At 39.2% G+C, this 20,298-nt stretch overlaps 2 protein-coding genes across 7 annotated transcripts in view; one reads left to right on the top strand and one right to left on the bottom strand.

Annotated features, from left to right (window-relative positions):
- Positions 1–11,756, bottom strand: part of RASSF6 (Ras association domain family member 6) — a 133,500-nt gene extending 121,744 nt beyond the window's left edge. Inside the window, exons 1-2 of the mRNA XM_083836080.1 lie at positions 11,637–11,756; positions 6,402–6,496 (exon numbers count right to left, since the gene is read on the bottom strand). The gene's annotated coding sequence lies outside the window, so the exon portion shown is untranslated. The remainder of the gene's footprint in view (positions 1–6,401; positions 6,497–11,636) is intronic.
- The window catches only part of MTHFD2L (methylenetetrahydrofolate dehydrogenase (NADP+ dependent) 2 like), a 38,231-nt gene continuing 29,618 nt past the window's right edge, over positions 11,686–20,298 (top strand). For 4 of the 6 annotated variants that reach the window (XR_014584408.1, XM_083836072.1, XM_083836075.1 and 1 more), the window contains exons 1-4: positions 11,686–11,820; positions 18,193–18,355; positions 19,395–19,500; positions 19,582–19,704. Coding sequence is in view for 5 of the 6 variants with exons in the window: in XM_083836072.1 (XP_083692198.1) it covers positions 11,696–11,820; positions 18,193–18,355; positions 19,395–19,500; positions 19,582–19,704 (517 nt within the window). In the remaining variant the exon portion in view is untranslated. Of the gene's footprint in view, positions 11,821–18,192; positions 18,378–19,394; positions 19,501–19,581; positions 19,705–20,298 lie in introns of all 6 variants that reach the window. The other 2 variants (XM_083836074.1, XM_083836073.1) reach the window with 1 other exon arrangement.

The raw sequence follows: 20,298 nt of genomic DNA, 5'->3' as shown, positions 1-20,298 counted from the left end.
TGCCCTCACCTTCTCAAGAGGAAATCGAAAGGATTTTGTAAGTAGCTGTCAAATTCCAGACATTATCCACCGCTGTGCCACTACCACAAAGTTGGAAAGGCTGAAGAAAGTGAAAATAAGTCCTGTATAGCACAGCTGGCTGAAGCTGAACATTGTGTAGGTGACTGATATTGTGTTTTTTAGGAAATACCCACTGTGGTCAGACTGTGTAAATTAGGTTGTTAATTGCAGAATTTTTCTAATTCATTTTCAAGGGGGATTTAAAATAAATGGCTCTTGTTCTCTCTACACACATACTATTCAACAGCTCTCTACACACATAATATTTTTAAACCAGAGAATGCACACCCATGTAAATGTGCTTGTTCATTATCGTTTATGCAAACTTATTAACCTTAATGAACATGAATTGCACAGAGTTTAATGTACCCCAACATAAAACCTTGCCCTAAATTTAACTTTACCATTCACATTTCTTAGAATTACTGGACCTCAATGCTGAAAACCCCAGCACTTTATACTTAAGACCACAAGTGGCGCCAAATCATGCAGTTGACCTTAATAGAACAGCTAATTCTTTCCCAGTTCAGCTGGAGCTGTCTTGAAGGAGTTCAGCCAGTCTCCACTGCAAATTTCCCACTGTGTTTAATGGATCATTCCTGCCCACCCAAGCCAGGAACCACAGACGGCAAACTAAAAGATTCACATATCCTGCTTACATTTAAATACAGTCAAATAATTGCCAATGTCCCTTGCAATTAAAAAAATATACTAGTTCCTAAAAGCTATTTTCTTCCTCACACCATGACTCCAACATAGCATCCCCACATGAATTACACTCCTAACTTTTGCCTTGACAACCATCTTTACGCTAGCCATTCATACTTTACAAATCTCTAGCAGCAAAAAGGTCTCCTTCATACTTTATAAATCTCTAGCAGCAAAAAGGTCTCCTGGCATAAGTTTTACACGTTATCTCGCAAATCTTTCTCCACAAACAGGCAGTAGTTAAGTCAGTAGGACAGAGATGAGGACAGAGGTACAGTCCAGGAGTATAGAACTGGGTCTTAGGAGTAACACCAGGGTTTTCCAAAGAGCTGAGCTGAGGGTGCACCAGTTCTTTCCAAACTCATAAGAATCATGTGAGGCCTGATACTCAGGTGTCTTACTTCAAAGCTTTTCTGTTGTAGCAAGCCCTCTTTAAAATGTAAGAGACACTCTGCGTTTTGAATCTCCTTTGGAGATAAAAACACGATTAGATGGGCATTAAGGAAAGTTACTTGTGCTGAACAGCCAGAAGAACTACTCAGTTCATTCAAAACTAGCATTCTTGCACAGAAAAGTAAATAGAGGACTTTTTTATCGCATCAACACACTCAGTTCTCTACTCTGTCCCATTTGTCTGCTACAGAGTGGATTGATTCCTGCACAAAACATTTAGATGTAGCTGTCATGCCAAATGCACACACCCTCCCTTAAACAGACACTGGGCAAAATAGAACGGCTCCCATTATTCTCTTGGATCAGTGCCACTTGCCTGGTTACTACATCTGTTGAAGCCTGATACAGCATTATGTGGTTATGACAAATACAACAATACAGAAACAATTATGAAATAAACTACACACTTCTGCTTTGTGTATCCTGCAATTTACTCATTTCTCGTTCAGTTTATTTTCACAATTACCCTTAAGTGGTTTGCTTAAAAGCATTCAGGGTTTAATACACACAAATTTTATCACATGGATTTACTGTGATAGAGGCTCCACAGGGCATGCCAGAGGGATGCATGGCTGCTTGGTTTATTGCGTGAGGGGCAGGAAAGCCCCAAATCCAGTCCTTTAGGTTAGACCGACAAACATGGCTCTCCTGGGAGAGCACTGCAACAGCCCTACGAGTGTAGGAAATTCTGTTTAGAGCAATGCCACAAAAAGACATTTATACTGAAAGGCCACTAAAGCAAGTAGCCCACATTCAATCTCTTGTGTCTTAATGCCTCAGAATTACACAGATGTGCTCAGCAGCCTGATTGCAGCAAAGAGCTGGAAACCAAAGAAAGGTGGTTAATCACATAACATGTGGCTAAGTCATAGCCAAGGATGTTGCAAATATTAGGAGCTTACAAGTGTCTCCTATGGATAATGTGTAGACATATGGAAAAAAGAAAAAATCTAAAGACTAGCTCAGGAAGTCTGTGGAACACGAATTGTTGGCAGTAAAGGGGCAATTCTGGGAAATTCTTGCCCCACACTTGGTCTATTCTTTTCTAGAAGTAAGTTTTTAGCTACCATCAAAGGAGAGAAGGCTGGGCTGGGTGGGTCTTCCATCCCATCTGGAGTGGCTGTTCTTACGAAATTAATGTGTACTTCACTCAGCAGTCTGCCACAGTTAAGAGAAGTTGGATTTAGTCCCTCCTCATCTCTCTTGTGGAAAACAGGCACAAGTATAGGTGATGCCTTACTGTGTTGCAACACCAAAGCACTCTGTGTCTTGATAAACAAGGAGAAAACAAACCCAGGTATATAAAAAGCTGTTTCCATCACTGGCACTTGGGAACTGCCACAGGTAAGCAACCTCCATCCCCAACCTTGGCAGCACCAATCCACATCCATGAATATGCTGCGTGTTCTCCTGCCTTCTGCCCCACCATTCCTTTCCTGCAATTCACAGGTGACCTGAGATTTCTGCTCCTTCTCCACACCCTTGAGAAAGTCCTGCCTGCACTGGCCACCACTCAACAGACTTTAGTGCATCACTGTCCTGTTAGCAACGCTGTCTCAGAAGTAGCACAAATTCCAGACAGAGCTACATCCAGTTTCACTTGACCACTCAACTTTGCCGTTTGCAAAATCACAAGTCTCCACGGCAGAATTTTTACTTTGACTACCTGGTACACATCAAAGAGTGGGGCAAAAAAATCTGCCAACAACCAGTTTCCCTAAAGAGCTGACAGAGGTAATTTACCACTTGGAACAGCTGCTAGTTTGTACGCTGTTTTTGAAAATTGTGGATCAGTGAAGACTGCTGCAATTCTTCCCTCCTTCTCTATGTCGTATGTTTTCTTCACATACAAGCTAATCTACTAAAACAGCAATGGAAATATATGTTCTTGTGCAACCCTGGACTTTTGCCTCCCACCCAACTTGAAGCATGGGACTACATTGCCCAACAATAAATGCTAGGAAAACAAGACATAAAAAGCCTCCCTTTTTTTCAAAGTCTCCATGCGACCTAGGACCTTCTGTCATCAGTTCTTGCAACTCTAAAAGTACTAAGCATAAAGAAAGATAAGCCTGACAGTACTCTCCAAACTTCAAATATATGCCTATAGATAGTCAAACACACACAGTCACATTAAGCCTAATTTTGCAAATTAAAACTGGATTGAACCCTTGCAGCTGTTTTTCATGGCATGAAACGTGGAACTGGAAGGAGGGTTTCCATTTAAAGTTCCAGCTTTGGGTGATTACTGTGATAGTCTTTGCACAGTTTTGTAATAAGCCTGATTAGCTGAAAAAAAAAAATATTTCAAGGAACAGCTAGGAAATTGTTTTGTTATCCATAGTTGCAGACTCTGGAAGCAGAATACTTTGAGAAATTAGAAATTACTTACTCTAGAGGAGTACTCAAAGATGGTTACTGCTACCATATGAATCATCGAATCATTTCGGTTGGAAGACATCTTCAAGGTCATCAAGTTCAACCTGGCCTACCGAGTCCCATCACCAAACCATGTCCCTTCGTCCCATGACCACACATCTCTTAAATACCTCCAGGATGGGGACTCCACCACTTTGCCTGGGCTCCCCTTCCAATCCCTAGCCACCCTCTCCATGATGAAATTCCTCCTAATATCCAATCTTAATCTCCCCTGGCACTACTTGAAACCATTTCCTCATGTCCCATCACTTGTCACCTGAGGAAAGAAACTTACACTCTCCTTGCTGCAACCTCCTTCCACCTAGTTGTAAAGCCTGATGAAGTCTCACCTCAACCTCCTTTTCTCCATACTAAACAACTCCACCCCCCTCAACCACTCCTCATAACTCTTCTCTTCCAGTTTTTTTCACCAGCCACATTGCTTTTCTTTGCACAGCCTCAAGCAACTCAGTGTCCCTGTAGCGAGGAGCCCCAAACTGAACACAGTATTCACGATGCAGTCTCACCAGTGCCACGTACAACAGGACAATCACTTCCCTAGTCCCACTGGCCACACTATTCCCGATGCAGGCCAGGATGCCATCGGCTTTCTAGGTTACCTGAGCACACCACTTGCTCCAGTTCTGAAAAATAAATGCTGAGTTTGCAGCACTTAAAATTGCTTCAAATTTGCATTTCAGAGTTTTCATCTGAAGGTAAAAACAATTTAAAAATAGCAAATAGCTGGTAACTGTTGTACCTGTACATGAATCAGAAACAAAATAAAGACATTTTCTGTTATTTTCACTGTGGGGATGGAAACTAGGAGAAATTAGAGACAGAAACAATCTTGGAAATTAGTGAGTCCATCTCTCTGCCAAGAGCGAATTGAGAAGTAATCCTCCATAGCTACTCCAGCCACTCCCAAGATAATTAACTATAGAGCACTGCTAACACTATTTTGGCTGGAGTTAAGAGGTTGGTTTTGGTTTCTGTGTTCCTGAACTAAGCCGTGTTCCCTGGAAATGGGATGTTAAGTCAGAATGTAGAGAGGTTTCAAAAGCATGTGGCACACTGTAGCTATCACCTGGTTTTAGTTAACTTCTTTTCCTTTTTAAGCCATGGAATTAATTCCCAGCCAATTGTTTTTCCTTGCCTCTTTGGAGCCTTCCCCCTCAGCACAGTAAGTCTTTGTCATAATGTGTCTGTTCTCTGTAATGACCTCTGTAGGAGGCCAGGATAATTTCTTGTAAAGAACACTCTATTTAGCCTTAAAAATAGAGGGATGCCTGCTTCCGTGAAGATGCATTCATCCTCTTCAACACAGAAAGTATCTCCCAAAATGAGCTGAACAGCACGTAGAAACTCACTTGACAAACCAGCAACAATTATTATAGGCTTTGGTTTTTGCTTTTTTTTTTTTGCCAGTACTATTTCAGTGAAGTAGCAAAACACATTCTCAGTGAAGGCCTTGTAGTTAAAGGGGTTTCCTTTCCAGAGTCAGGCTAAACAAAAAAAGCAGGTTCTTATGCTCTGCACAGAAATGGTTTTGCACAGAGAAGATAAAACATCTTTGTTTTATATGTGAAACAGGTGACATCATAAGCAAAAGTCATCCACTAACCTAAGAGAGTTATACTAAGGATAAATTTGTCCTTATCTTTCCTGATTGGTGCGTTGGCATAAATATGACTTTTCAGCCCAGCCCAGAGGTTCCTTAGTAATCATCTTACCTGCTAGCAGCACAGCTTTACTTCTGATACCTACCCGAAATATGTAATCTCAGGTACGATGCTGTACTTGATACCTATATTTGTTGCTCCTCATTAATGGATTGTTGATAATTGTTTCTAGGATGTTTTGCATACATTCTTCTATAACTTTTATTATATTGGTGACCTTTCAATAAAGTGCTGGATTCATATCAGTTTCCAGAAAAACGCTGTTTCTGTAGTACCTAGACAATAAATATGATATACCCCACACCAGCTAATTTTATTTCAAGAAGTTGGCTACTCCTCTCCTCCTCATTGAATATTAACTTTAAATTAAGTCTAAATCTAAATTAAAGTGGCAAATAGTCCAGTTTGAAGAACAAGGAAAATCTAATTATATTAATGAAGTTTTTTTAAAAATACAGAGAAAGAAAAAAAATGTAGATCCTGAGAAACACACTGATTACAGACTTGCTCTTAAAAGACCAATTTATTCATTGTCCAGCCATTTTTGTGTAATATACCAGATTGCACCTTGATTTTGACCAGTGTTTTCTGCTTTCCAGGAACAGTGCACTCATCATAAGTGTATTAAACCATATTTCTACTACCATGCAATCATTTAAGATAGACCTCATTTTTTTTAACACTTAAAGCAAAGCAGAACATTACAAGAAATTTCTTCATAAGCTTTCTCCCATGCCCTTCTCTCAAAGAGAGAACACCCAAGTTCAGCTGCACATATTCATAGATTCTTTTAAGTGCTTTCCTGTAATTCTCCTGGTGATCACAGACAGCTGCCAGCACACAAGCTCTCCAACAGTGATGCACCCAAATCCCTTGGTCCCTGGACTCCGATTTATCAATCCCCATCAGCACATCAAGGTATCTTCCAGAAAGAAGAGTGCTCAGAGATTAACTTGGCAATGCAATTCTAATCTGCCTGTGTCTTTCTGCAGCCCCCACCCACCACAGTATTTGTATTTTTTTCCCAGATAGCTTTAAGCCATTTGCAGCCCTGTTCATCATGTTTGATCAGCTACTCACCTCAGCCATAAAGACCAGCATTCTGCTGCGCATTCAGAAGGAAACACCTCTCAGCCCTCAGAAATGAAACATGAGAAGGGACCATCTGTCCTTGCCTGAAAGGAAAAAGAATAGTCAGCAATGGAATTTCAATCCTGTATTCGACAGAAATTTTGTGCCTCTAAAAAAAACCAACAAAACAAAAACCAAAAACCCAGATAAAAAAAAAAAAGGGAACTTTGTACCACTGGCACATTACTGCTGCCAAGTCACTCATTCCCTCCCATAAAAGACGGTGAAACTGTTGAGGTATATAAGGCAATAGTAACTGCAATATGCATGTGACAGGTATTTTGGAATGTCTATAATTTTGTAGAAGACTTGGGACAGTATATATTTTCATAAAGCAAATGCCATGAGCTTAGATTCTCATACAGATAACTGTAGCTATACCAACATCTTTTCTAAATGTTTGACCTGAAAAAGCTGTTGAAAATTGTGACGTGTCTTTAGAATTTCCATTTTTTTGAGTGATATAAATAAACTGGAGATAAAGCTACATCCTGGGATGGTGAACAAAAGAGTGTTTTGCCAAAAAACATAGCTGTCTAGTGGCTAGATGAGTTCTAGGGGCTTCAAAAACAAAGACAGCTGACGAACAGTTTAGCAAGTGACAAGAATGAAGATAACTAGATGGGTATGCTGGAGACTTCAGTGAAAACTTACTTTGATGTAAACTCATAACAACATGTTCGCTTCAGTAACAGTGCTAACTATATGAGTATACTGAAGTAAAAATCAATATTTAATGCTGGTTTTATGTTCTGTTGATGTACGTTGTCAGAAAAATAATTTTCATGGGCATTTTTTTCTGAGAACAACCTGTAATGTAAGACCCATGGGAAGATCCCTTTATCAGAAATAATTTATGCTGTGTCGTTAAACCACATGCTAAGTCTCGGCAATGTTTATCGTTGTTAATGATTATTTGGAAATAACATAAAAAGAATACAAATGCAATTAACATATGTCAACAAAGCTTAAGAGAAGCTTTCCAAGGCTGAAAATCCATGCTTCCTGCTGTTGCACTCATAGCAAGGAGCGGCAGCACTGACTAGATACCTTGTTTTCACTTGGGCTGAGTTGTAAGTACAGAGCCAAGATATTCAAAAAGAGTTGTGGCAGAACAAGTATGCAGACTACTGCAAATTTACCCAATCTAAACTCGACTGGGAAATCACACCATTTGAGCAGAATCTGCGTGTATTTATAGCACATTTTACATTCCTTGTGATTCAAACAGGCTACTTGGATTCTTTGGCTAAGAATAAAAAATGATGAAAAAGTCAAACTATTATGTATTTTTGCAAATAGACTACAGAATCTGGGTATTGCTGCTATTTAGGAATAGCTATTAGTAATAATAATAGTAGTTATTATTAGGTATTAATGGTTTTGTAGTAGGACGGACCGTTGTATGATTTAAAATCAAATCAAAATAATTTCCTTGTTTCTCCATCCAAACATGCATTTAGAGGATCCAATAAAGTTTGTGAAAAGCATTATAAACATATACTGTTGTGGTTAATTATCCCTATTGTATTTAATTTTTAAAAGTAACACCAGAAACTTTGCTCAAAATTTGATCCCAATCTGTCCATAAACTTGATCGCTCTGTGAGGGCTCAAGCCTTCCTGAGTGCTCTGAGAGCACTGATTTACTGATTTGACGTCTAAGAAAGGTATGTCAAAGTAACTAAGATAAAAAATTTTCATTAAAATAGACTTGGCAAGGTATTTGTTTCTTCAATTCATGACTTAAAACTGTGTACTTGAGCCAAGATTTTTCTAAACATGTTGTGTGGACTGGTAGCCTGAAGACTCTTACTAGTTGCAGGACAATAAGGAAAAGGCGGGTTTGAACGACTGCCTGTGCTTCAAGGTTCGTTTTTCTCTTCCAGATCCTAAAAACCAGCAGACGCCAGTACGAGGCAACAACGTAAACCGAGACTAACGCGTGGAAATGCCGCCTCCTGGTGGCTAGTTTCCAGCATGACCTCGAAAACCAGGGAAGAAAAGCACATCCCTTTGTGCAAGTACAGAAATAAATTCATCCAGAATATCGGTGTTCTTTAAAAATAGAGGCGAGGGGTGGAGGGGGGTAGAGATAGTAAAGAATGGCTGGAAAGTTAAATAAATAAATAAGTAAATAAATAATTTTCTTTAAATACAAAGCTGCCTAAGAGGAAAAATGTTTTTATTTTTTTCCTAAAGTAAGCCTCATTTTTTTTCTTTTTAAAAAAAAAAAAAGTGGTTCTTCTCAGCCTCTTTATCTTACACAAATACACAGCAGCTGGGAAGACAAAAAAGAGAAGAAAAAAACAGAGCAGTGAACAAAGATATAATATTCCTCCAGGATATAATAAGAAATTATATAAAAAGAAATTATTCAACTTTTTTTTTTTTAAGCTACGTTTCCTGATAAGGGTTTTTACAAGATGAGAGAAGGGTGATATGGCTTCATACCAAAAAAAAATAATAATAATAAAAAATCAACTTCCCATTTAGACACAACTATTAAGAGATATTTTTAGATTGATGGGATTGTTAATACCCAAAGCAGTATTTTAAAATTATAGCCTGTTATCATTTGCACATAAAAACACACAAAGTATAACACGCTCTGAAGCAACCTGTTAAGAGTACCCACCTTTTCACAGCTGCCAATGCCTAACTTCACTTTAACTGTTAGGCAAATAAAATGGCATATTTTCAGCTTTGTCTCTTGTACCAATTTCATCAGCTCAGTGTGGACAATATGCTACTATTTTTTATTATTGTAGTATTTATATAAGGTTTTCTATGTAATGTATTCAGTGCACCTTTAGCAATAGCAATGTGGTCACTTTTTGTAGGCTTTGCTTTGGGAGCTGTTAGATTGAAGTATTGTTATAGCAGACATGGATTTTCAGATTATCCTTTTCCAGGAATGATAGGAAAAGGCAGTGGTGCGAACCACTGATATAAATAGCTTTTTTTTTGGTAATTATTAATAGATGTAGCCTCAAGGTCAAAGCTGAGATGGCCAATATGATGCAAAAGCTAATTTATTTTAAAAAAAAAACAACTCGTGATATTTTAGTTTTAAACTTAAATAGGGTCTAAGGCCTAACTAGGCAACTATGGACAAGAAAAAAGGTTTCATCCTCATATTACTGGGTATCGAATACCTGGTTTTATATGTCTTTAGGGGTTGATATGAATTGCAGGAGTCCAACTGATATAAAAGATGAGTTTGCAAAAGATAGTAGATAACTTTCTTTTTCTGTTGTTGTTGTTGTGTTTATCATCACTGAATATAAGAATATACTCACCTGTATTTGCCAAATGCTCTGTAACTCATGTACTTTTGATCTAAAACAGTTTTTCAGTCACAACTGGAATAGCAAATTTTACCAAAAATACTTATCATAAAACCACTTTTCTAGTGTACTAACTAGTGAGAGAAATATTTGTTGGATATTTTGTCTGTGGAAATCTTTAACAGCAACAATTCCAAATTTTGTCATCAAGTATACACCATACATTAAAAAAAAAAGAAGAAAAAAAAAGTGAGTGGACAACGTTCTTCTTCCTTGACAAAAGGAAACTTTTGACAGAATTCTCTTCTCTGTAATACCAATTTTTAGTACTGTGTTATTTTTTTCTTCAGTTCCCTGTCATGTTCTCTGTTATCCTCTTTAACTTTTCTTTCTTTTAATATATTACCTCCGCTTTATATATATACGTACATATATATATATCTTTCAAGTAACCTACTTCATTTTCAGGATTACCTGAAAGGAAATAAAAGGAAATACATTTTTTCCTTTCCCAGCAGCACATAAGCATCAGTATTTTGCTTTAGAATCTAATCTAATTATGTCTTAAAGATTTGGTATCTGTTTAGGACCATAAATTTTCATGAGAATTCTTATATCCTCACATGTTAAGTTCTCTCCAAACAGGGTAGTGACAAAAAATAATCATGGAAATAAGAGACAGTGTTTATAACTGTGTCAATGAATCTCAGATAAGTGTGCTTTTCAAGAAAGCTTTACAATTACTGTAGTACATACATGCTAGATGGTGTTACTACTGTACATAAAATAAGAGATGGCAAGCTAGAGGGGAAGATCTAAATAATATACACAAGGCTGAAAGTGAACAACATTCTAGGATGATACCTCATTAAAAAACAGTACATACATCTTCTGTGTAAGCACCTAAGCCATGGCCCTTACGTGAACATCTAAGTGATCAAAAAATTTGCCAGTGCTATAGCAGAAACTGCCATACTAATCTGTTGTATCATTTGCAAAGCATTCCCCAGTTTCATAAAGGAATTTGCCAACTCTCAGGTAGGCTCAGTATTGCAGGTAAGATTGCTGTTACTATTTTGGCATGCTTTGTGTACACTATTTCAGATCTTGCTTAGTTCTCTTCTGGATGTAGTGAAAAATCTGCAATAAAATATGACAGAAAGCACTAATATATGAATCACAAGGAAGTCCATGAGACTTCCACTGGGAAAACAAGAGGACGTACCTGAGAATTATGCGGGGCATCATACTGCAACTGCCTGAAGTGAGGCTATAGTGAGGTTGGTGTCAGCCTCTTTTCTCAGGTGACAAGTGATAGCATGCAAGAATGCAGCCTCAACTTGTGCCAGGGGAGGTTTAGATTGGATATTAGGAAGAATTTCTTCACAGATAGGCTGACTGGGCCTTGGAAGGGGCAGCCCAGGGAAGTGGTGGCATCGCCATCCCCAGAGGTACTCAAGAAACGTGTCGATGTGGTGCTTGGGGACATGGTTCTATGATTCTATGGTTTAGTGGTGGCCTTGGCAGTGTTAGGTGGATGGTTGGGCTCGATGACCTTAAGGGTTTTTTCCACACTAAACATTTCTGCGATCCTGTGCTTGCCTGAGCAGCTCCGACTCGCGGCCGGGCTTGCCGCGCCACCTTTTGGCGGGAACAGCAGCTCACAGGATCCAAGCAGGGCAAAACCCAGAGGCGTCACCCGCCCTTCGCAACTTCTCTTGAGGAGTTTTCCACCTCAAACCCCTCAGCCCAGCAAGGTGGCATCTTCACCAGAGGCTCAACCTCTCCGTTTTTTAATTTTCCCGGGCTGCCGCCTCGCCTCGCCCCTCAGCCTCGCTGCCCCAGTCAGAGCCATCGGCGCCTCCTCCGAGCCCGCCCCCGGCCCCGCTACTTGCCCAGTGCTCCTCCCTTCGCCGCCGGGCTGCGGCTGCGCTTCGTGGTCGGCGGGAGGGAAATGGCGGCCGTCGCCTTCTCCTCCTCCGCCTCGCTGCGCCCGTGCTTGGCTCCCCTGAGGAGATGGCGAGCCCTGTCCTGCCCGGCGCCCCGCAGCGCCAGCGGCTCCCCCCGCAGCGCCGCCAGGTACGGCGCGCCTTCGCCTTCCACGTCCCCGCCGCGGGGTGGGGGTTACACAAAATGCCCCCCCCCCCCCAAAACGCGGGGCGGTGACACAAAATGGCCCCCCCCAAAACGCGGGGCGGTGGCCGGCTGCTCCCCGGGGGGTCCAGGCGGTGACCTGGGCGGGAGAGCCCTTGCAGCTCGGCCTTCCTTCCCCCTGCTGGCAGAAATCGGGCTTTTCAGGATTGTTTTGTTCCTGGGACCTCCAGTTGTGTCTCGATTGTTTTACGCAGAATTACCTTGTACTAATTTTTTGGCGTCTGTCAGGTTGTATAACAATATTTTAATGGATCCTGGAGGATTTCTCTCTGAAGGGACGTGTGGTAGTGGGGGTCCATCTTTTTGCATCTCTGCCCTCAGAAGGACAGGCAGTGTGGTGCCATGGTGCTGCTCTCTTCTGGATGAGTATGAAGAAAAAAATGGGGGAAAAAAAAAGTGGTGTCTGTGTATCTCATATAGCACTGCAGTGTTTGCTGAAAGCTTTGTAGCCTCTGTTTTCAAATATGAAAAGCTTGGTAAGCAATACTGTGACAGCCGCATTAAGTGTCTTCACCTTCTAGGCATTGTGTATGTTTTGTTGGTGCATGTGATTCTGCTGTTTTTCTGCACAAATGTCTGTGTTTCTGGAACAATGTATGCCCACTTTTGTTCTTTGCTGGCAGTAACTGTTTTTTCAATTTCAGGTAAAAGTAGATGCTCTTACGATAACGCTTTTACTGAGGTTTTCGTTGGGAAATACAGTATATATGTAGAGTTGAGAACCTGTTGTGAAGCCTCATATGATTTTGGACTTGTGTGTATGTGGATCTAAAAGAGTAGCTGGCATCTTGGTGTAACATTTTGCAAGTCACAAGAAAGATTCAGTATGTGAATTGTAACTTCACACAGGCTTCAGAGTAAGAGCATCCACGAGCAGGTGGGATGATAGCGGGGCAGGGAGCACAGGCGTACTTGCTCACTGACATCCCACCCTGTCAAGTTTTCCATGTGGATATATTTAAAACAATAATTCAGTTGTTTTGAGTGCTTTGGCTAATTTGCTGCAGTGTATAACCTTTCTGTATACCTGATGCCTTTCTTGGTGTGATTCTCAAGTAATATTTCCATCAAAGGAGTTAACCTAGGTTCTCAATCTGCAGAGCATCAACATGTTACAGTATTTGCTATTTTTCTATTTGACAGCCCTGAGCATTTTTCCTTGCGCAGATGTATATACTGTCTTATTAATGTGGAAATAGGTGCAGTGTTTTTATTTTAATCTGTTTTTCTCCCTGTCTCTAAGACTAGCAGAGGAAAGAATTTTTTTCAGAACTCACCACTGTATTTTTTCCGTATGTTGTTAGGGTAATACTTAAAAATCCTTAATGTTCTAACACCCATGTGTTTACAAGGTTTAGACACAAGTCCCTCAATAAATCTGGTGTTTGTTGGCTTTATTTGGCCCATATGTTGAGTTGTCCCCAAATATTTTCCTTCTTTGGCTATGCTAATAGACAAATATGCATTTCATTAGTATAACCAAGTATTAATTGCAAGTTATTTTAGTCTAGTCGTGTGGCTTCTTATAGTTGAGACAATGCAAAACTGTTTTTTAGATCATTTCTTTGTGTTTTTTTTTTTTTATTCCACTGAGTGTTATTCTAGGTGCAGCCTTGTTTTCCTCCCGGGTTATAGTACAGAAAGGAGTAATGCAAAAACCTGATCAGATTTGTAGCAGTTGAAAGTCATTCTGACTTTTATCTAAAACAGAAAGCTTTGTTTGCTTTTGCAAGTTAGCATGAAATGCATTAATCTTGGCAAACTAAGCATATGTTAAGCACCACCAGTGCTAACTGCCTGTGTGTACAAATACATGTTAAAGTATCGAGCATGCATATTTGCAGAGAAGGTTCAAATGTCTTTGTTTTGCATGTTCAGAGTTCTCAGGCCAGGGAAGTGATTACTGCTGGAGATGTCAACCTTTTATTCTTTTAGTAGCTAATCAATTTCTTCTTTTTATACCAGGTCTCTTTACTTTTTTTTCCAGAAAGGTTTTTGTTTAATTTAAACCACACTTTTGTTAGACAACAGATAATGTGTGTTTCCACAATATCCTGAATTTGTACAGAATTCTAAATGAAATTCTGGACCCACCAGAAATTAATAATAATGAAGGAAACTAGTAAATACTGCTGTCCCTGTAGAAAATAGAAGTAAAATGCCGTCATGGGTACTTTTCTTATTTGATATGTCAAGCTAAGTTCAAGTAACAGAATTTGAAGTTCAACTGAGCACAAGGTGTAAAAATAAATAATTTATTCTGGGAATTTATTAAAATCTTTGATAAGAAGAGCAATATATTGGCTTTCTGCAAGATGATCAGTTGAGATAATGTAAGTACTGAAGTAATTTATTTTAGGACCTCTCTAGATGACCTTCATTTGAACTAGCTATTTAAGTATTGAGATTTTGGTTTGTATAACTGAAATATGTATGGTTAAGTGTGAACACCAAGTACTGGGATTTTTTAATTGCATTTAATCAAGTAGACTTGCAGAATGGTAACACAATTCAATACCTGCTGATTGTGCCATACCTAACTGTGGGAAGGAAGAATACAATCTTTATGTTCTAAGTAATGTAATGGTTATTTGACACTTGTTTCATTTGTATTTAGATTTGTAAAAACCTACAATTTAGGTGCTGGCTGAGATAGGGCAGAGCTTCTACTTCTTGCTTAGACAGTAAGATGGTCTTCAAGGAAGATTAGAAAAAGGGTTATGTTTGCTGTATGTGATGGTGACATAAGCTTTCAAATCTACTAGACAACCTCGGCAAGGGAACTTTTATAAGAAATGGTGAACATTTCAACCCAAGTGATGGTTGTTGCAGTAGCAATATTTACAGGTTGGTTCCAGTGACTCTGTTTTTGTTGAAATCTGGAGGGCATGTGGAAAGCTTTTAATAGCTTGGTTTTTGTGGCAACAGGGATGCTGGGTTTCTGAACCATTATCAAGCTACTGTGCTTTGCTTTGGAGAGAACAATGCATCTGAAACTTCGCAGGCTATTTATCTGTAATTTTGTAAGATACTGACCTTTCACAAATTATTTGGTGATTTCAATTGCTGCGTGGTTCACAGTCAGCCTCCAAAGCAAAGGCTCACGGTTTTAGCTGAGTATTTTTCTCTACATAATTTTCAGTGAGATTCTCCTTGAGACCTGGAGTCACTTCCACAACAGCATAAATGCATACGTACTCAGTAGCATCTCACTCCCCAGCACCTTTAAGTTATGGGTATGGCAAATAGAGCTACACTGTCAAGTGATAAGTTTTTTTTTAAATCTTGAAAGTATCCACATAGCTATGGGAATGTCAAAAAAGGATAGCTCATTGAAGTAGGGCCATCCCACACCTTCATGTCATGTTCTGATTTTGCTTTTTTTCTTCTGCATGTGTGAACTAACATGGGATCATTTTGATTTCCTATAATCTGGGGTGCCCCAGAGTATCCGTTTTTTAGAGTAGCTTTAACTTGAAGCTATTTGTTCAGTCAAGTTTTTATCTTTTATAATTGACTTTCACTTAGGCTTGTAAAATTTGCTTTATGCTGTATTGAGAAGGATGCAAGCATTGTGGAGTGTAATCAATGCACCTCCTGTCTATGATATATTGTGTACATTTTGTCCTAGCTTATAGTGTGTGTATGAGGGGGGGGATAATTGTTTTCTTGTGTGTGTGTATGGTGATGTGTTTTTTTTAGCACTATGGTTCAGTTCATTTGCTTTTGATTTTTTGGTCCTTGGATGACTGAGAATTTTGAATGCAGTGGGGTGAGTATGGTCAGATTTACACGAGATCCTCAAAACTTAATGAGTATGTGGTTAGTCTTTTGAGGAAGAGGCATGCACTTAAAATTGGCTGCTTAAGGATTAGGAAAACTAATACTTTGGCTATGCATTTAGAGTGAAAATAAAATATGATGTGGCCGTCATATCTGTTGGCATTAAAAATTAAGTTTTTGCATCATTAAGTATACATTTGTATCATTAAATATATATTTGTTAAATTTTTGTATCATTAAATGTATGTGCCATTGCTACATAGTTGAGCGTTAATTATTTATTTGGCATAATGAGTACATGGAATCAAGTGTCTCATGCCAAAGGCATGTATAGCCAAAGCATAAATCATGCAGATGAGAGAAGTATGGAAATGAGAACATAAAGAGGAGGCCGTACAGGAAAAAAAAATAAAACCACATGTTGATTTTTTTTTTTTAATTTAGAAATAAGTGCAAGTTAGACAGTGCTGAAGGTTAGATTGGGAAGTAGCTAAAGCTGGAGTAAAATTGAGGGAAACAAGATGTTAATGAATTGTGCCCTAAGTTGGTGTTACCTCGCTGCGTTTTCACAGTCAGAAAAGTTGTTGCTATTATAGTATCTGATAGTTGTGCTAAGGAAGCTTAACTGTAGGTATATATTGTGTTAGGAGTTTTTGAGTTTCTGTGAGGAAGCAAGAGGCTCAAACAGTGTAGATAAAAGCTTCAGCAGTGCAGAAATACGTCACGCACAGTGTGCAAGGTGAGCAGCACCTCTGCTGATAGTAAGCATACAGGCGTGAACATGGAGAAGACTTCAGGAGAGCAGGAGAACAAGCAAGGTAAGATCAAGCTGGCATTTGGGGGATCCCAATAAAACAGGCCTTAAAGAAGAGCACTTTTGGTAGAGATGCACTTGATCTTTGAGCCGCTAGCTACTGAGGAGAGCATAGGAAGTTGATGAAAGAAATTGGTAAAGGTCTTAAAGGCTAAGTTTGAATTTTGTTGTCACCAGTATCATGCAAGGGCGAGGGTTGGGCTTGTCAGTCGGATTTCTTACTTAATGTCACCCTCTGCCCAGCAGTGCTGCTGTTTGCAGCACTGTTACGATCTGCCTTGTGTTCCACTTGAAATAAATGTTATTTTAAAATACGTTTTGACAGTTGTCATCTTATTGCTCAAAAATTCTCTTGTTATTTGAAGGGAATGAGTTGTAGGAGAAAATAGAGTTGGCTGCTATTATTTCTGATCCAGAAAAATGTGTGTTCAGATATTTTGTTCTGCTTTGTAGCAGAGTCCTCATAGCACTGTTGTTCAGTGATCTGAAACGTAGACTGGATTTCCTCATCTGTCAGTCAGATAGAGAAGTGAAGTTTAGATGACTTCTTTTATATAAAGCCTTAGCCTGGTGTTTTGGGGGATTTCTTCCTGCCCCAGTTTACCTAACTTCACACCCTTCTGCTTTTAGCTTCTTGGGTTATTAAGATTTACCAAGAACGGCAGACGGTGCACACATCTCTGGAAGAGGTGAAACGGAACTTGATCTTCTTGGCTGCTTAAAATTATGATGTTGAATTGTATAGAATACCCTGTTTCAAACTGAGTCAGCGACACCACAATTTCTTGCCCTCTGGCTTTCTCTCTGTTCCTGCTTCTTCTTTCCTTCCCCTGCCAAGCAGTAAAGTTAATTTATAAAGGTTGGCTTATTTCATTAAAAAGTTAATATCATAGTACCTGAAAATGATGCATACTGAAAGTTTATTTCTTGCAGGTTGGAGGGGTGCGTTTGGGGGGTTCCATGTCCTTGGTTGGGGTCATGATCACTGCAGTGATGGAGGGAATGTTGCTGAGGGGGGCTGGAGCCAGTTGGAAGCACGAGACTCTTGAGTTTTCCTCTGCCTTTGCTACACAGGCAGGGCAATGGTGGTGGGCACTTCACAGGAGAAGGATGTTTGTCTGCCACAGTGCTGGTTGAGGTGAAGAGCGAGATTTCGGGAAGGACGGGGACATGAAAACAGAGGGTGTAACAGCAGCCCTTGACTTCATCAATGTAGACGTATCTAAGCTAATTTTAAGAAAGCTGAGAAACGTTATAATCAAGATTTGGACAAAATCCCATGTCATATTTTTTTGAAGTAAGTTTGGGGAGTGAGTAGAAAAACTCTGTAAGACAGAAACAGCTTCATGGTTTAAGACTGTTCTTGCGTCCTGTTCCCAAACACAGGAATTGATAATTACTAAACCAGATCGGCTATGTGTGCTGGGAAGGTGGGGTGTGAGGCAGAAGGCAGGTGAAGCTTCTCTTTTGTATGCATTGGTGGCACTTAAATGCTTTTCAAATAAGATCATCTGAAGATATAAAGAGATTTTTTTTTTTTTCCACAGGTGGATTTGTACTGCATTGGTATTTTTTCAAATAGTATTTGGAATGCTACTGAATTCACTAGTCCATTTTAACACAGTAGATCACAAACTTAAAAAGTGTCTTGTTCATGCAATTTTTAGATGTAAATGTTTTGTGTCTTTTTGTCTTTATAGCGATGAAGCAACCGTTATCTCAGGGACAAAGCTTGCTAAAGAAGTCTTGAAGGAAGTTCAAAGGGATGTGGAATCGTGGATATCCTTTGGAAACAAGAGGCCTCATCTCACTGTTGTATTAGTAGGAGACAATCCAGCTAGTCACATATATGTCAGAAACAAGGTAAAAGCAGCTGCAGCTGTAGGTATGTACTATATAATATAAATGTTATTTTGGTAAGCGCAAGATACTGTGCTTTAAATATATATACATATATATCTAGAAGTGGGAGAATGATCTCCTTTGTATCTTTACTTGATTTTACACTTCTTTTTTTCCTCAATTTATCTGATCAAGCTAACATGGAAAAGTTGTACTGATATATGAAAAAAGTAGTTTTTACGTAATGTGAACAGTAGGGATAAATTTAATGCAGTACCTTAAATTGTTATTGGGAAGCAGTTTGGGCCACTACTTCAAGAAACTGCAAACTAAAGGTGGGTGGACATTGGGGGAGTTTTTTGACAGTTAAATGTCTAACTGTTTTTGAAAGGCTGGGTGAGTAAAGCAAATCTAAGGGGAGTTCTTTCAGTTTTTAGGTATAAATTCTTTCTGCAAGACACTGATTACTTTCAAATAAAGGATATTTACTTAAGAGCTTACCTCGTCAGTACCAGTTATAGTCCTCCTTTTATGTGTGGATTGTTCAGACTGTCTCCAACTTCAGTAGTGAACTCTACTAGCCTGCAGTTAATGTAAACATAAGTCAAAGGAAAAAAAAAAAAGTGATTTCCTTCCTGAAGTCATTAACAATAGGCATCTTCATGTGTGTCTGCTGTATGTCCTGAAATTTCTGGGCTGTTGGAAGCTTTAGCTCTGCTGTAAATTCAGGCAAGCCAATCCAAAACCCATATTTCAAAGCCCTATATATGAAGGGCAAACTGTCAGGTAGAAATCAAATAGTGTGAAGCACAGTAACTGATGGCCTGGAATAACAACCAGTCAGTACAGCATCTCACTTCCAAATGGAAGTAGCTTAAACAGAAAACTTCAACTTCATTGCTCACCGTGGAGCTGCAATCTTGTGAAGTAGCTTGAAAAATCTGAATTTTGTCTCGTAGCAGAAAAGTCATCATATTGCCAGTATTAAAACTGTTTTTTTAATACACTTTTGAAGCTACTATGTCAAACTACCGATTTTTTTTTTGCATGGTTCATTGAGAGATTGCACTTGACACCTAGAAGTACAGCATTAAAGCCCAGAGAATTCGAGTGGGATTTTTATTGGAAATACTGTATGATTATTGAGGACGTTTGTCAAGCATCAGGCAAGTTGATAGACAAAATGAGTAAGCTCTGTGTAAATAAATTTCCTGATTACAAATATGTTTCTTTCTGTTTTTTATCAGGCATTTCTAGTGAGATCATACTAAAGCCTGAAGACATTTCTCAGGAAGAACTGTTAGATATGACATTAAAACTCAACAAGGATCCATCAGTTAGTGGTGTATTAGTTCAGCTACCTCTCCCAGGTAAGTGATCTTTATCCCACTCCTCTAATACAGTCAGCGTGAGAGGAAAATGTTTAACACCCTTTGCTGTGGCAAGTCTATCTCAGTGATATAAGAAACTCTCAAAAGTGGACACACATAATGAAGGACCAAATGAAGAGATTATAGAAATATTTTTTGTTGTACACAGAACAACCCCCCCCCCCAGTTTTGTCTATTTGAATTCTCTTTTGTTTTTTTCTTAACATGTTGCACTCCTTTTCCTTGAACTCCAAGACCTTGCCACAGAACTTTGCTCTTCATCCCCCACCTTGTGCCAAGTTATGCTATTTAGCAGATGATGCTACAGCCTTTCTCACAGCACTTCCAATTTTTGCCTGTTCTGTGCTTTCCCCAGTGTTCCAGGTGAGCTCTGTGCTAAGGACCTAAAAGCCTCTGTAATATTCTAGCTGATTATTTACCCCTTTGCAGTCTGTACTAAAAACTCACCTGGCTGATCCGTACACATGAGTTGTCAGTAGCTGGCAAGATAGTCCTTAGACAGAGGTAAACTTTGCAGATTTTCCTACAAACCTACCTAAATCAACTTATTTAAACCAGTGTAAACTTTATGGT

This window comes from Anser anser (genome assembly GCF_964211835.1).
Source record: "Anser anser genome assembly, chromosome: 4".
Classification (NCBI taxonomy): Eukaryota; Metazoa; Chordata; class Aves; order Anseriformes; family Anatidae; genus Anser; species Anser anser.
This window is presented reverse-complemented; position numbering and strand designations above follow the sequence as displayed.